Consider the following 14,239-nt stretch of genomic DNA (forward strand, 5'->3'; position numbering starts at 1 on the left):
CTCCAGTGGGCTTAAACATATCCTGAGGTACTGATTTTTTAAAAATGAATTTCCATGACTTTCTCCTGAAGATACTGATTAGTCAACTGGTAAAGAAGGTCTATGGTGAAGCCAGGAAAATTGTGATTCCTATGATCACATTAGTAAACCCCACTATGGCTCCCTTGGAACAGTTTACTTTGGCCTTAATCACATTAAAACCTAGGCTCCTTCCCCAACGATTAATGAGAAAGCCCAGATTGAGGCCCTGGACCCTGAAATTTAAGAAGAGCAAAAGTGGGTGAAGCTGTAAGTCCCAGGCCCAGGATGGAAAAACTGCCTGTTGGGCCTGCAGAGGCTAAGCCTTCCCTGTGCCTCTCCCTCCTATCCAAACCCACATATACCAAAACTTGCTAGGTATGTCTCTAGCAATGACAATATACGGTTCCATATATTTTTAAAAGGTAGAATGATTGCTGTATCCATCAGTTCATTCATTTATCAAATATTTATTGTCTATGTCCCTGACACTAGGAATGAGATGATGGATGACAAACAGTCTTTGCCCTTAAGGAGTTCTTTTTAATGGAAAGAATAGGCAGATTAAAAAAAAAAATTATAACATGACATGATAATAGCTAGAACTGCGGGAGCATAGAAGGACAGCAAGACTAATTCTGTCTGGGTGAGCTGGTGGGGAAAGGCTTCTCTTCCATCAGCAGTTATCAAGATGTTCTGAACGCAGGATTTGCTGATTTGGGGAAAGGAAAACCTGAATGAATAGCTGTCCAACTGGTCCTTTCAGCACAAGCACAGAAACATAAATTATATGGCAGGCTGGGCACGGTGGCTCGCACCTGTAATCCCAGCACTTTGAAAGGCTGAGGTGGGTGGATCACCCGACGTCAGGAGTTCGAGACCAGCCTGGCCAACATGGCGAAACCCCATCTCTACTAAAATACAAAATTAGCTGGGCGAGGTGGCGCACACCTGTGGTCCCAGCTACTCAGGAGGCTGAGGCAGGAGAATTGCTTGAACCTGGGAGGCAGAGGTTGCAGAGACTGCACCATTGTACTCCAGCCTGGACAACAGAGAGAGACTCCGTTAAAAAAAAAAAATTATATGGCGACACTGATGACCACAGTCAGTGTGCCCTGATTTGAGATAGGAAGGTGCATCTCTGCATGGCTGTATCCTTGCTCCTCGGCAGATTTTTAAAATTCCATCTTAAGGAGCATTGTGTACTATAGTCATGCATGGATTTAATTTCTTGTTTTTTAAGATGCTCAGTATGCTGCTATAAAAAAATTAATCTTGTCACTGTGTTTCCTCCCACAGCTGAAATACAAAGAAGTATACCAAAGAAATAAATCCAACTGCACCATTGAGCCAGATGCTGTTCATATCAAAGCAGCCAAGGACGCCTACAAAGTCAACACCAATGTAAGTTCCAGAAACTTCCCCAAGCATGGTGGGGGATTTGCCAGCTTCTGTAGGACACATGGCCTCTTTTTACATCTCTTCAGGCAATTGAGCTCTAGTGATTGATTCCAAAGCAAGAGTCAGGCCCCAGGAGCATGAACAATGATGCTAAAATATAAATGCTACATTGGTCCTCACAAAGGAGCATGGGTCCTCATCCCATGCCATGGATGCTGCACCCACTCAGTTCTTGCAGTGGGTGGCTGAGAAATGGGACATTTAATTCTGAAACATAGGTTGCATTTTTGGAAAGTGCCTGAGCAGTTTTCTTTCTCTTCCCCTGTGCTCTCCTCCTGCCTCAAACTCTACAATCTGCTTCTTCTGATGAAAAAACATTGAGCCATTTGGTGCCGTCAGGCATTGGCCTAGACCTTCTTCCTGCTCAGATATTCCCTGCATTGACTCTCTTCTTGGGTGCAGCATCTTAAGGCCTCAACTCCAGAAATAATTTTGTGCATTTAGATGAGCACTGACTTCTTAAAAATATATTAAATGGTTATACAATGAAACCATTAAAACCCAATTAGTACCCACTAGTGCCAGAGGGGACATATATTTATGAGGGCTAGCAAACTGGAATGCCTGTAGGAGATGGCAAAGAGCTTGTAGATATGCTGAGGACGGATTGAGGGTAGAAGGATAGAAGGACAGATGTGAGATAAAGCAAATGCAGTAAAATGTACCTTGCAAAATCCAGGTTGTATGGGTATTCTCTGTAATATTCTTGCAACTTTTTTGTATATTTGAAATTTTTCAAAATAAAATGAGGGAGAAAAAAACCTTATCAAATAGTATATCTAAAAGCACGTGCATTATATTGTGTACAAATTATACCTCAATTTTAAAAAGAGAGAAAGAATGAGGAAAGAAATGTGCCTAATAGTGCAGGCCCCCCTCATGGACACTCAAACTAAATTACATACAATTCTGTGGCTGAGATTTGGCCCAATGCAGCCAGTTCCCAGCCCTGAAGAGTCTAGGAAGCGTGCAAGCACCTCTGAGGCCAGAGTGCCTGGGTTTAAATTCCAGCTTCACCAATTGCTAATAGTCCCACCTTGGAAAGTTTACTTAACCTTTCCATCTGGTTCTTCAGCTGTCTATTTCATGTAGTTGTTATGAAGATTAGGTGAATTAATTTTATAAAATTTTATAATTCATTTAATTAGTTCCGTAATTTGTAAAGAACTTAGAAAAGTGCCTGGCACACAATAAATACCTAGTGTTTGATCATTTTTGTTAAAAATTAAAACTGAATTTAGTTAGAAATTAAAAGTACTCGATTCTGAAGATGATTGGGCTGGACTGGCAGAGCTAGAGAGCCTAAAGAATCCTTTCACCTGGAGGCCTTTAAAAATTTTAGCCTCTATTTCAGGACCACAAGGTCCCAACAGATGACCTCTGAATGGATGACTAGCTGCATAAATTGTACAGAAATTTCAATTGGGGTTCCCTCTTGCATTAGGAATCATGATTTGAGATGTTTTAAAATGCAAGAGCCCCTCTGTGCTGTGTGTGTTTATGAATTTAGCCTACTGAATCAAGTGATTTCTTTCTTCTGTTAAAAATAGCTGGACTATAAGAAACAGTACGAGGCCAACAAAGCCCACTGGAAGTGGACCCCTGACCGACCGGACTTCCTCCAGGCCGCCAAGTCATCCCTACAGCAGAGTGATGTAAGACAGGACAGACATAGATGATCGTAACTGCATACTGCACCTGAGAAATACAATGAATAATTATTTATAATAACCACTGTCATGGGTGTTAACCCTTGCTCGTTTGAGATCCAAGAAGGAGCAGAGGATGGTTAGGGGAGCGATAGGCGAGCTCAGTACCCAAACCTGCCCATGAAGCCTATTCTCCTTTGGCTGGGCCTGGACACAAATGGCTGAGTTCTGACTGAGGCTGGGGAGAGTCTGGTGGAAGACTGGGGATGGAGGAGCTTGGTCCTGGCAGCTGGGCTGAAAAGGAGGAGTCCAAAATGCAGTGAGGGACCAAGAAGCCCTTCCCTCATTCTGGTAGCAAGTCTTCGTTCTCTCCTTAAGAGGACTCCCTGTGAGTTTAATCAAATGCCCAGCTTCCTCCTGTGCTGTGACCCTTCCCTTTTCTTCTGCCTTTCTTCTGTAACAGTTTGAATATAAGCTGGACCGGGAGTTCCTCAAGGGTTGCAAGCTTTCTGTCACTGATGACAAAAACACGGTGCTGGCCCTCAGGAATACTTTAATAGAAAGTGATGTAAGTATCTAGTTCCTTCCATGATGCCTAATCTCACTCAGGGCCATCTTCCCATGGTACAGTCCCCAGGGACACCAGGGAAGGATGGAAAAGAGCTGCTTCCATCAGGGCTCAGGTATGGGTCCTGAATTATGGCCTATCCTGTGATGGGCACCAGCAGTCAAGCAGGGCAGCAGCAGTGCAAGGGCCATTAAATCTAGGTGACAATCCTTGATTTATACGGCACCAGCAGAGTGTTCACACAGCAGGAATTAGGACCCTGAAGGCCTGGCTGGACTCCTTATGGAAACGCCATGATTTGTTTTCTATGGGATCATATTTTCCCTTCACTACAGTTTCCTCCTCTGTAAAGAAGGAATAATAATGCCTCCCAGGGCTTATGGGAGGGACAAATGGCGTATCTGAGAATGCTGTGAACATAACTCTGACTATATAAAGATTCATCACGAGATCCATTTTGATTGTTATTAAAACCACAACTTGCTAGAGAAAAGGAAAAAACCCTTTTGAATATTTCCCAAGATTTGCAAGTATCACATCTTTTATTGAGTTTAGTATTGTCAACGATGCTGTTCTAGTGGTTTGGGGGTGTAATAAAAATATGTAGGATATCCAGTGGAGCTACAGAAATGCCCTTTTTCCTGCCCCTGCAGCTGAAATACAAAGAGAAACATGTCAAGGAAAGAGGAACCTGCCATGCCGTACCTGACACGCCTCAGATCCTGCTGGCGAAGACTGTCAGCCACCTGGTGTCTGAGGTAACCCCCCAGCCGCCCATGAGTTCTGCCTCCCTCTTGGGAGAACACCCCAGGCAGATGCCTTAATGAGCTCTCTATGGATTCCCCCAGAACAAGTACAAGGACTATGTCAAGAAGCACTTGGCACAGGGCTCATACACAACACTACCAGAGACCCGGGACACTGTTCACGTCAAGGAAGTGACCAAGCATGTCAGTGATGTGAGTGATCAACCACCGCTCTCTTGGCAGCAACAATGCCACTTGACTGTAGAATCTGGTGAAATAGTGTCAGCTGCCTTTTGCTTCCTTTATGTAGCTTCACTCTTTCTATCAGTATCTACATGTGAACCTTAAACTCTGATTTTTAAAATGACCCAGTATTTATTGGCTTTCCAATCCTGGCAATTATGGCAAATGTGTGTTTTGCTGCAGGACGTGTAATGTAGCCATATCAGATGTTACTAACCTATTAATAACAGAAGGAAACATTGCTGATTCAGAGTGGCCTCTCCTATTATTAAACTGCTACCCAATTTTAGAAAGGTAAAACTACCTCTTTGGGCCTCAGTAATCTCTGCCTGCTCTATCCTTATCAATAATGCTGTAGTAACCTCGGTATTATAGGAGTCCCACATGGTCCCATATATTTTTAAAAGGTAGAAATGGTAAATAAAAGAGCTTAATTTGCCTGTACCCAGGTTCTCCAAAGATTGCCAGGTGGTTCTAGTGTTGGGTTGCAGAACACAAATGACAGAGAAGAACTAGAATATGGGTCTTATCTAAGTCTCAGACTGATGCCAAAATGGGGAGCAGGGATTTTCCTGAAGATTTCACAGTTCTTCAAGTAAACCAACTCTGTTCCCAGCTTCCTTTGCTCATAGAAGTAATTCTGGCTCTATTTAGACAAATTACAAAAAGAAGTTTGTCAAGGAGAAAGGAAAATCCAACTACTCCATCATGCTGGAGCCACCAGAGGTGAAACATGCTATGGAAGTGGCCAAGAAGCAAAGTGATGTAAGTTTTCCCTCTCAGCATTCTCGGGGGCCCATTTGAAGCAGTGGAACCCAAATTGGTGCATTCTCTTGTTCTAGTGTGTGGTCACTCTAATTCCTCTGTGGTAGTTTCAAAAAGTTAGTAGTGAGAATTGGTTTGGGTTTAAGGAAAAAAGCTGATTGTGCTTAATGGGGACTTTTAGAAAGAGCGTATCTCAGCTGGGCGCAGTGGCTTACGCCTATAATCCCAGCACTTTGGGAGCCCGAGACAGGCAGATCACGAGGTCAGGAGTTCGAGACCAGCCTGGCCAATATGGTGAAACCCTGTCTCTACTAAAAATACAAAAATCAGCCAGGCATGGTGGTGCGCACCTGTACTCCCCAGCTACTTGGGAGGCTGAGGTAGAAGAATCACTTGAACCTGAGAGACAGAGGCTGCAGTGAGCTGAGACTGTACCACTGCACTGAAGCCTGGGCAACAGAGCGAGATTCCAACTCAAAAGAAAAAAAAAAAAAGCATATCTCTTGAGTAAACATTTTCTTCCCCAATAAAGGTCGCTTACAGAAAAGATGCCAAAGAGAACCTGCATTACACCACAGTGGCTGATCGACCAGACATCAAGAAGGCCACACAGGCAGCCAAACAGGCCAGTGAGGTAAGGGTGTCATTAAAATGTCCCCAGTCCCCAACAGCCACTGCCAAGGCATGCCAGGCAACCATCACCTATTGCCCATTTTGGTTTTCTAATTCAGGTGGAGTACAGAGCAAAGCACCGCAAGGAAGGCAGCCACGGCTTAAGCATGCTCGGTCGCCCAGACATAGAAATGGCCAAGAAGGCAGCCAAGCTGAGCAGCCAGGTAATGCGGATGGGTGCACTGGTGGCTCTCATGTGAGGAGATTATGAAAGATCTTGCAGGAAGAAGTGATTTCCACATTGAAAATGCAAAGGGATGCTGGGTCTGTAATAGTACTGCAAAGCGTCCAAGAGTTATAAAAGCACACTGAGGGCCTTTTCTTGTTTCCCTCTAAGCAGTCTAGACCTTTCTTGTTCACTTTTCCATTTATGGGCATTTGTCTGGGTGTCTGTGTGTGCTTAACTATCTTTATGTGATAAAAACATCAGCTCATGAGGTCCTACTGGAACCTCTCCCCAGGCCTTAAGAGTTTCATCCTCGGGGTCTGATTCATACTTGAGTCACCTGGGGTAGATTTAACATGAAGAGCCATGAAATTCGAACTTCTAGAATCCAACCAGATGAAAATATTCATATTTTTTTCATTAAACATACATATATTAACGGCCTGGGCTAGGAAGTAGGGATGAGCAGATGTCTTCAGATTACTTGTCCGTGGATAAACCATTAAAATTTTGTTTGGCAAGAAGTGTTTGATCAGGGTATGCACAGGGTGATGACGGAGAATGCCACAATCTTGCAGATTTCATATTATTGAGAAGCAAATGGACTCAGACATGTATTGCCCAAACCCAGTTACCACATGACTTATTTTCCCTTGTTAGACCAATTATCTAAAATTCCCCAAGTTATGACAGGTTTTCAAACTTTAGCTCAGAGATCCCATCATCTACCACCAGATTTGTCAGAGTGCAAGTTTGATCCTATAGGACTTTAGCTTAAGAATATCTTATTTCTCCTCCAATTTACAGATCCTACCTTCTTTTTCCTTGTCTGTTCTCTCAGGTATCTGTTTGAAGAAATAGGTTTGGGATATACATTTGGTTGTTGTAAGTGACTGACTTTCAGCAATAGCAAACATGGGATTCCAATCTTTTGGAAGCTATAATGCAGTAATGTCAAGGGACAGAACAAGTTAGAATTATGAAAACACAAAAGGGTCAGATGACTGATGAAAGCAAATATTATTTTTTAAAAGTTTTTAAACTTAAAATTCCTATGTAACATATTTTATTGTAAATTAATGGAATTGTACAAGTATCTGAAACTAAGATAGGGGATCACCAACAGAGAAACAGCGGAATCTCTAAGAGTAATGAGATATAACTAGAACTTATTAATGCAAAAAATGTTTTTAAATGTACAAGGTCATATCATTATAATTTAAAAACGAAGAAATGACTATGACGTTGAAATTTTGAAAACTTTATTGTTTTTGAAAATCAAGAGGCTCCTGTTTCTAATCCTAAGTGAATCCTATGGTATGGAGAATGGGACATTCACTTCATGTGAAAGGCTGGTCTCCGGATTGACAGCTTCATGGTGTGGCCCTGGGCCCAAGGGAGCTTCAGCTGTGTGTGGGCTCTCCCTGTTCTGACTTTGCTGTCTTGCTGCGTACTCTAGGCGGAATACCTCAAAGGCCAAAGGAGAGGGCACGGCGCTGCATCTTATGACACCCCTATGATGAGGCATCTTAAGAAAATTAATGTACTCATCAGTGATGTAAGAAAGACTGACACCAGCAAGCCATTATTTGTCTTCCTCTGATTCTTGTCTACTTTCTTGGCATTGGTCAGGGGACTGACCAGGTTGCACTCTTTTCTGTTGATTTTGTGTTGGAACGTGTAGATTGCTGTGGAAATTTGTTGAAGGATATACTTTTGCACACACCCTTCTTTTCCTGCATGAAACTTTCCATCTGGAACTTACCATTTGGAATAGGAAGGTAGACTAGACTCAGAGATGGCCCCCCAATGTATGTGTATGTTAGGTTGCTGACACTGATCAAATTAAATGATGAAATTAAAACAAACTGAGAATCTTCTCTTCAACCAAAGAAACCTCTGCTTCTTCTGAAGTTATTTGCCATTTTTGATTTTTAATATACTGAAGATTTGTGTTTATTATAGTTTCTTAGTTCAGGCCTACTATGAATCAACAGTATATACTTTTAATAGCTTTTCTAATTCTCGGGACTGTTTTTCAGTCTTTAGATGTACCAGTATACATCTCAATTCACTAAAAAGGAGCTAAAAATTAGATCTTAAGCTTTAAATACAATTAAACTCCTAAAAATATAATTAATTCAAAATCACTTTCCTATACTACATCCATAATAGGCCCAATTTCTGAGCCTGATGGGATTATAAACCCCGGAGGCTGCCACTTACCGATAACATAGCATTGCAGAGTTGCCTCTTAGCTTCCATGATTAACAGGAAAAAGCTTCACCATTCCCTAATGCCAAGTGTATGTAGTTTTACTACATTACTCCCTAGTCAAATACCATCCCAAGAATTCCTAGAGTCCTAAGCCTAGTTACATGTCTTTAACCTTTCAAACTATACTAGTTTTAAGAAGATTCAGTCAAAAAGGAAGGCCAAAGGTGCTGAACTCAGATTCATCTTAGTAGTTGTACTAAACTGCATTTGTTTAGAGGACTTCCTATGGAGAAGGGAGTCATAACTTTTTTTCAGTTAAAAAGGTCCAAGTTAACTTGAAATTAACAGAAGAAAAAGAAACTGAAGTGGAACCCAATGGGACTGCTGCTTGAAAAATACTTCTTCAGAAACAAGTATCTTCTAAAAGATAGGACTTTTAGCATGCTTCTAAAAGCAGCAGATTTTATTCTCATTTGAGATGGGCTTTTGCTTCTTTTCTTCCCTACTCTGACTCTGCATATCTGGTTTACTTTGCTTTTCTGTGTTTCACAGCTCTTGGGAACATCTCCTAGCTTTGTGGACTTCTATATCTCTTAGGAAAAGTTGCCTTTGGTCCAGACATCAGCTCACACCTCAGACTTTCCTTAGCAGGACTTCACTGCTTTATGTTGAGAGTGAAACTTTTTCAGAGAAGAGCCATTGTAGCATTTGTTGACATTTATTTTTCCTTTACTTTGTGTCTGTCTCAGTGTGTCTGCATCATGCTGAACTGTTCTGCATGCTTATTTTTTCTCTGCATTTCCACTGAGGATTTATTCAAAGTAAAGGAGTCTCAGCATTGTGAATGCATTTTCTCTGATGTGGCAGATTTCATTGTTACTTTGTGTCTGTTGTGCTGGATGTGTCAAGTTGGGGGAGGTGAAGAGCAGTGATGAAGCATGAGGGGTACTGGTGTGAGTCTTTGATCTTAATAACAGAAACTCTAGGATTCCCTAAGGGTTAAATATTGCCCTTTTGGTTGGCTAACATCTAGAAACAGCTCAGTTTTCATTCCTCTTAGAGTGAATAACTAGTGGAACTCTACTTCTGGCCTTAATTCTACAATACTGTTGATAAAAGCATAATTCGTTTTTCAATTAGGAGATGTTCCTGTCACTTTCCATTCTGTTGAATTCTCCTATAAATAAACCCTCTTATTTATTTTGTGAGACAGGGTCTTGCTCTGTCGCCCAGGCTGGAGTGCAGTGGTGCGATCCTGACTCACTGCAGCCTCCACCTTCCGGGCTCAAGTGATCCTCCCGCTTCAGCTTCCTGAGTAGTTGGGACTACAGGGGTGCACCACAATACCCAGCTAATTTTTCTATTTTTAGTGGAGATGGGGTTTCAGCATGTTGCCCAGGCTGGTCTCAAACTCCTGGGCTCAAGCAGTTTGCCCACCTTGGCCTCCTAAAGTGCTGAGATTACAGGCATGAGCCACCACACCCGGCTATCATCCTCTTTAGATATTTTACCTAGACATAATGACTGTCTCTTCCTTTCATTCAATCAAATCACATTTATTGAGCAACTATTAGTGCAAGGCATTGTGCTTATTTTTTAAATTGGAGTTATTTAGCCCTTTGCCTACCTAAACTTATTTTTATGTATACTAAAAGTATATTTAATCTTATTTTTTCTCATTATTCTAAAGTATTTCACTTTTTTCCTACTTCTAGTCTGAAATCACACTTGAAGCCAGTAACCCCCAAACTCTAATATTTGTTTACTCAGGAGTTATACCATTTTTGGCCAAGCTTAATAATTTTTAAATGATATAGCCAAAGTACTATTTTAAAATAACAATAAATTCTCCTAATTTAACAGATTCCTTATTTTTCAACCTTCTTGATCATTTACAGCCCCTCTCTGGATTTCTTACAGACTTAAATTGCTGTTGGTTTTGCTAGTTAGGAGTCCTAAAATGCTCCAAATCAGGTACATTAAATCACATCTGAATTTAGCCTGAAGACTTTTCCATTTTTTTTTGTTTTGCATTAGAAAGAGGTGATTATTTTTTATACCTTGGAATAATATAAAAGTGAGCAAGGCCAGTGACGGTATATTTGAATGCCTGTTGTCTTGTCATTCTTAATTATTAATAGTGTCTTCTTTACTCTAAATGTCCCAGTTTGGATAAGAGATTATATCATCACTCTATGTATAATGCATATTCTTTGGCATTTGTGTTTCTACCATTCCCCAATTCCCAAATTGATTGATGCCAGGAATAATTTGGATGTTTGCATTTGCTGTTAGGTTAAATACCGAGAAAATTTCGATAAAGAAAAGGGCAAGACACCAAAATACAATCCGAAAGACAGCCAGCTCTACAAAGTCATGAAAGATGCTAATAATCTTGCAAGTGAGGTATGTTTCTAAAATTGTGGTAAAATATATAACATGGTATTTGCCATTTTAACTGTTTTTAAGTGTGCAATTCAGTAGCATTTATAACACTCACAATATTATCCAAGTACTGTCACTATTTCCAAAATGTTTTCATACCAACAAAAACTCTATAACCATTAAGCAAAAACTCTCCATTCCCTCCTCCCGTCAGTTCCTGGGAACCTCTAATCTACTTTTTGTCTCTATGCATTTTCCTATTTTAGAGAGCGCATATAAATGGAATCAAACAGTATTTATCCTTTTGTGTCTGGCTTATTTTACTTAGCATAATATGTTCAAGGTCCATCCATGTTCTAGGATATATCAGAACTTCATGCCTTTTTATGGCTAAATCACATTCCATTGTATGTGTATGCCACATTTTGTTTATCCATGCATCTGCTGACAGACACTTGGGTTGTTTCTGCCTTCTGGCTACTATGAATGAGGTATGGTTTTTCGTCACCATCTCCAGCATTTGTCTGATGATGAGCTATCTCACTTTGATTTTCATTGGTGCTGTTCCATTTCCCATTTATGTGATTTCCTTTCTTCCCCTTTAACACATAGGTTAAATATAAGGCTGACCTGAAGAAACTTCACAAACCTGTGACTGACATGAAGGAGTCTCTGATCATGAATCATGTCCTGAATACAAGCCAACTTGCCAGTTCTGTAAGCTCAGTCATTTGCTCCAGAAACAGCTTGTTTTACCCATTTGGAACTAAATTCTTTCTCTGAGCCCACATGCATCTTCTTTGCTATTGATACACTAGATTACGAAACTGTTCTCATTTCAGTGTATTCTTCCAAATGACATTAATCTACCAATTCTCCATTGTCTGTAACACCTCTCAGAATGCAAAAGTGCTTCTTTTTTTTAGAATATTTAAATTTTGCCCTCCAATTAATCACTCCCTTTTCCCTAAGGACATAAATACCCTCTGGAATAGTTTCTTTCACTTTTAACTTTTTACTTATAACAGCTACTTTGAACAAGCCACACAACCTAAGTGTTTACATCTTAACTGACAATACTGAACTTGGATCCTCATTTTTAAAACTTTTTCTTAACCTCCTGTTTAGTGTTTGCCATTTTTAGTTTGATCTTGACAATGGTGCTGTGTAAATGTCTAATCTAAAGAGGAAAAATCGGAATGCTGAGCAGCTTCTCCATCAATGTGTCTTTTTTGCCACCTTCCCCTCAGTACCAGTACAAGAAGAAGTATGAGAAGAGTAAAGGCCACTACCACACCATACCCGATAATCTGGAGCAGCTTCACCTCAAAGAGGCCACAGAATTACAGAGTATAGTAAGTGGATCAAGACCAATTTTTCCTCTGGCGCACATTCATCCACAGTACAATGTGAAAAAAAATTTCATAGATTCCCTCCATTGTTTGAGAAAATGCACGAAGATATAAGGGGTTTTGAATTTGGTAACTTTTTGAAACAAATTCTTATGTTATAAATTACAACAACATCTACACATAGGTGAGAAATATACATGCAATTATGTGCTACTGACAGGGGCTAGAAGCATAAAGAGTGTGTTATGAGGGGACAAACCCCTCATGGTAACTCCAATGTGCCCCATTGGTTTGTGCCCCAGGTTAGGGAACACTACAGTAGATTATAGGGAGTCAGGAAGATTTCAGACAGAGAAGTGATATGATCAGGTCTACTACTGAAAGCATTTCTGGGAATTTACAAAATTACTAAATTTGTAAGACAGTCATATACCAGCCGGGCGCGGTGGCTCAAGCCTGTAATCCCAGCACTTTGGGAGGCCGAGATGGGTGGATCACGAGGTCAGGAGATGGAGACCATCCTGGCTAACACAGGGAAACCCCGTCTCTACTAAAAAATACAAAAATCTAGCCGGGCGAGGTGGCGGGCGCCTGTAGTCCCAGCTACTCGGGAGGCTGAGGCAGGAGAATGGCATGAACCCAGGAGGCAGAGCTTGCAGTGAGCTGAGATCCGGCCACTGCACTCCAGCCTGGGTGACAGAGCAAGACTCCGTCTCAAAAAAAAAAAAAAAAAAAAAAAAAAAAAAAAAAAAAGTCATATACCACATGATGTTTTTGGTCAACAGCAGACCACTTGTATGACAGTGATCCCATAAGATTATAATGGAGCTACCCTATGCAGGTGTACCATTTTAAAATCTTTAATACCATATTTTTACTGTACCTTTTCTATGTTTAGAGATATCAAGATACACAAATACTCTTGTGTTACAAGTACCTACAGATTATCAGTAAAGTAATATGCTGTACAGGTTTCTAGCCTAGGAGCAATAGGCTATACCATATAGCCTAGGTGTGTAGTAGGCTACACCATCTAGGTTTGTGTAAGTGCACTCTGTGATGTTCACACAATGATGAAATTGCATAACAAAGCCTTTCTCATAACATATCCCAGTTGTTAAGCAATTCATGACTATAACTGAAGATTCTCAGAGGAAAGAACTTGCTATCAAATGACCTCCTATATCACAAATTCAGCATTATTTAGGGCCTCTGTTGGGCATTAACCATGAGGGCTAACTACTAGAAATGTCCTCATGTCTTCTGTGGAGCAGTATGTGACCTCAGGCCTTTATTCCAACATCTTGTTACAACCCAAGAGCTCAGAGATTGAGCACTGCCATCAAGGTGCTGTGTGCATGAGGGCATTCACATGTCTTTCCAGTTCTCCTGTGTCACATACAAACATTGTGGCTCCCCAAATTCCTAACCACATGTCATGAGGATGAGGAAATTGTATTTAAACAACAGTCTTGAGGATCTTTTGAGAATGCCAGGCTTTTTAACAAGTGGGTCAATATGTAAAGTAGTTTTCATTTTTATACCAATTGATTGGCTGCATTAAATATATGGCCAGTCAGGACTCACATAGAGTTGTTTACTTATAAATAAAGCTCCATGTGTTATCCATTCAATCTAGACCCCAGGTCTCTGAGAAAAGTTCTTGTGAAAGAAAAACAGGATTTTTATCAGACATGTTGATTAATGCTAATAGCATTAATAATTTTAAAGTGTTTACACCTACCCATCAATTATAGACCAACCTCATCTATGGGTGATTTTCCCCATGCATTTTCTTGCATCAGCATTTCTCTCAGCTGGTTCTTGTCAATGATTCTTTTCTCCTTAAATTGAATCCAAATCATAATTATGCCTTGCAGACAGTAATGGTACCCATCCCCTCAACACCCAGACAACAACAAAAATGTACTGGATCTGAAACATAACAGGAAACTGTTTTGAGTGGCAATGAGATGCCATCCAATGGACAGAACATA

At 40.7% G+C, this 14,239-nt stretch overlaps 2 protein-coding genes across 36 annotated transcripts in view; one reads left to right on the forward strand and one right to left on the reverse strand.

Moving 5' to 3' along the window:
• NEB (nebulin) overlaps nucleotides 1-14,239 on the forward strand; it is a 232,207-nt gene that overhangs the window by 185,994 nt on the left and 31,974 nt on the right. For 30 of the 35 annotated variants that reach the window (XM_033231492.1, XM_033231495.1, XM_033231506.1 and 27 more), the window contains 12 exons: nucleotides 1,318-1,422; nucleotides 3,030-3,134; nucleotides 3,592-3,696; nucleotides 4,350-4,454; nucleotides 4,545-4,655; nucleotides 5,340-5,450; nucleotides 5,983-6,084; nucleotides 6,182-6,286; nucleotides 7,748-7,846; nucleotides 10,801-10,911; nucleotides 11,503-11,607; nucleotides 12,141-12,245. In XM_033231492.1, coding sequence (XP_033087383.1) covers nucleotides 1,318-1,422; nucleotides 3,030-3,134; nucleotides 3,592-3,696; nucleotides 4,350-4,454; nucleotides 4,545-4,655; nucleotides 5,340-5,450; nucleotides 5,983-6,084; nucleotides 6,182-6,286; nucleotides 7,748-7,846; nucleotides 10,801-10,911; nucleotides 11,503-11,607; nucleotides 12,141-12,245 — 1,269 coding nt within the window. The remainder of the gene's footprint in view (nucleotides 1-1,317; nucleotides 1,423-3,029; nucleotides 3,135-3,591; nucleotides 3,697-4,349; nucleotides 4,455-4,544; nucleotides 4,656-5,339; nucleotides 5,451-5,982; nucleotides 6,085-6,181; nucleotides 6,287-7,747; nucleotides 7,847-10,800; nucleotides 10,912-11,502; nucleotides 11,608-12,140; nucleotides 12,246-14,239) is intronic. The other 5 variants (XM_033231530.1, XM_033231517.1, XM_033231526.1 and 2 more) reach the window with 1 other exon arrangement.
• Nucleotides 1-14,239, reverse strand: part of RIF1 (replication timing regulatory factor 1) — a 136,173-nt gene that overhangs the window by 10,431 nt on the left and 111,503 nt on the right. The gene's annotated exons all lie outside the window — the stretch shown is intronic.

Source organism: Trachypithecus francoisi, unplaced genomic scaffold (genome assembly GCF_009764315.1).
Source record: "Trachypithecus francoisi isolate TF-2019V2 unplaced genomic scaffold, Tfra_2.0 Lachesis_group13, whole genome shotgun sequence".
Taxonomy (NCBI): domain Eukaryota; kingdom Metazoa; phylum Chordata; class Mammalia; order Primates; family Cercopithecidae; genus Trachypithecus; species Trachypithecus francoisi.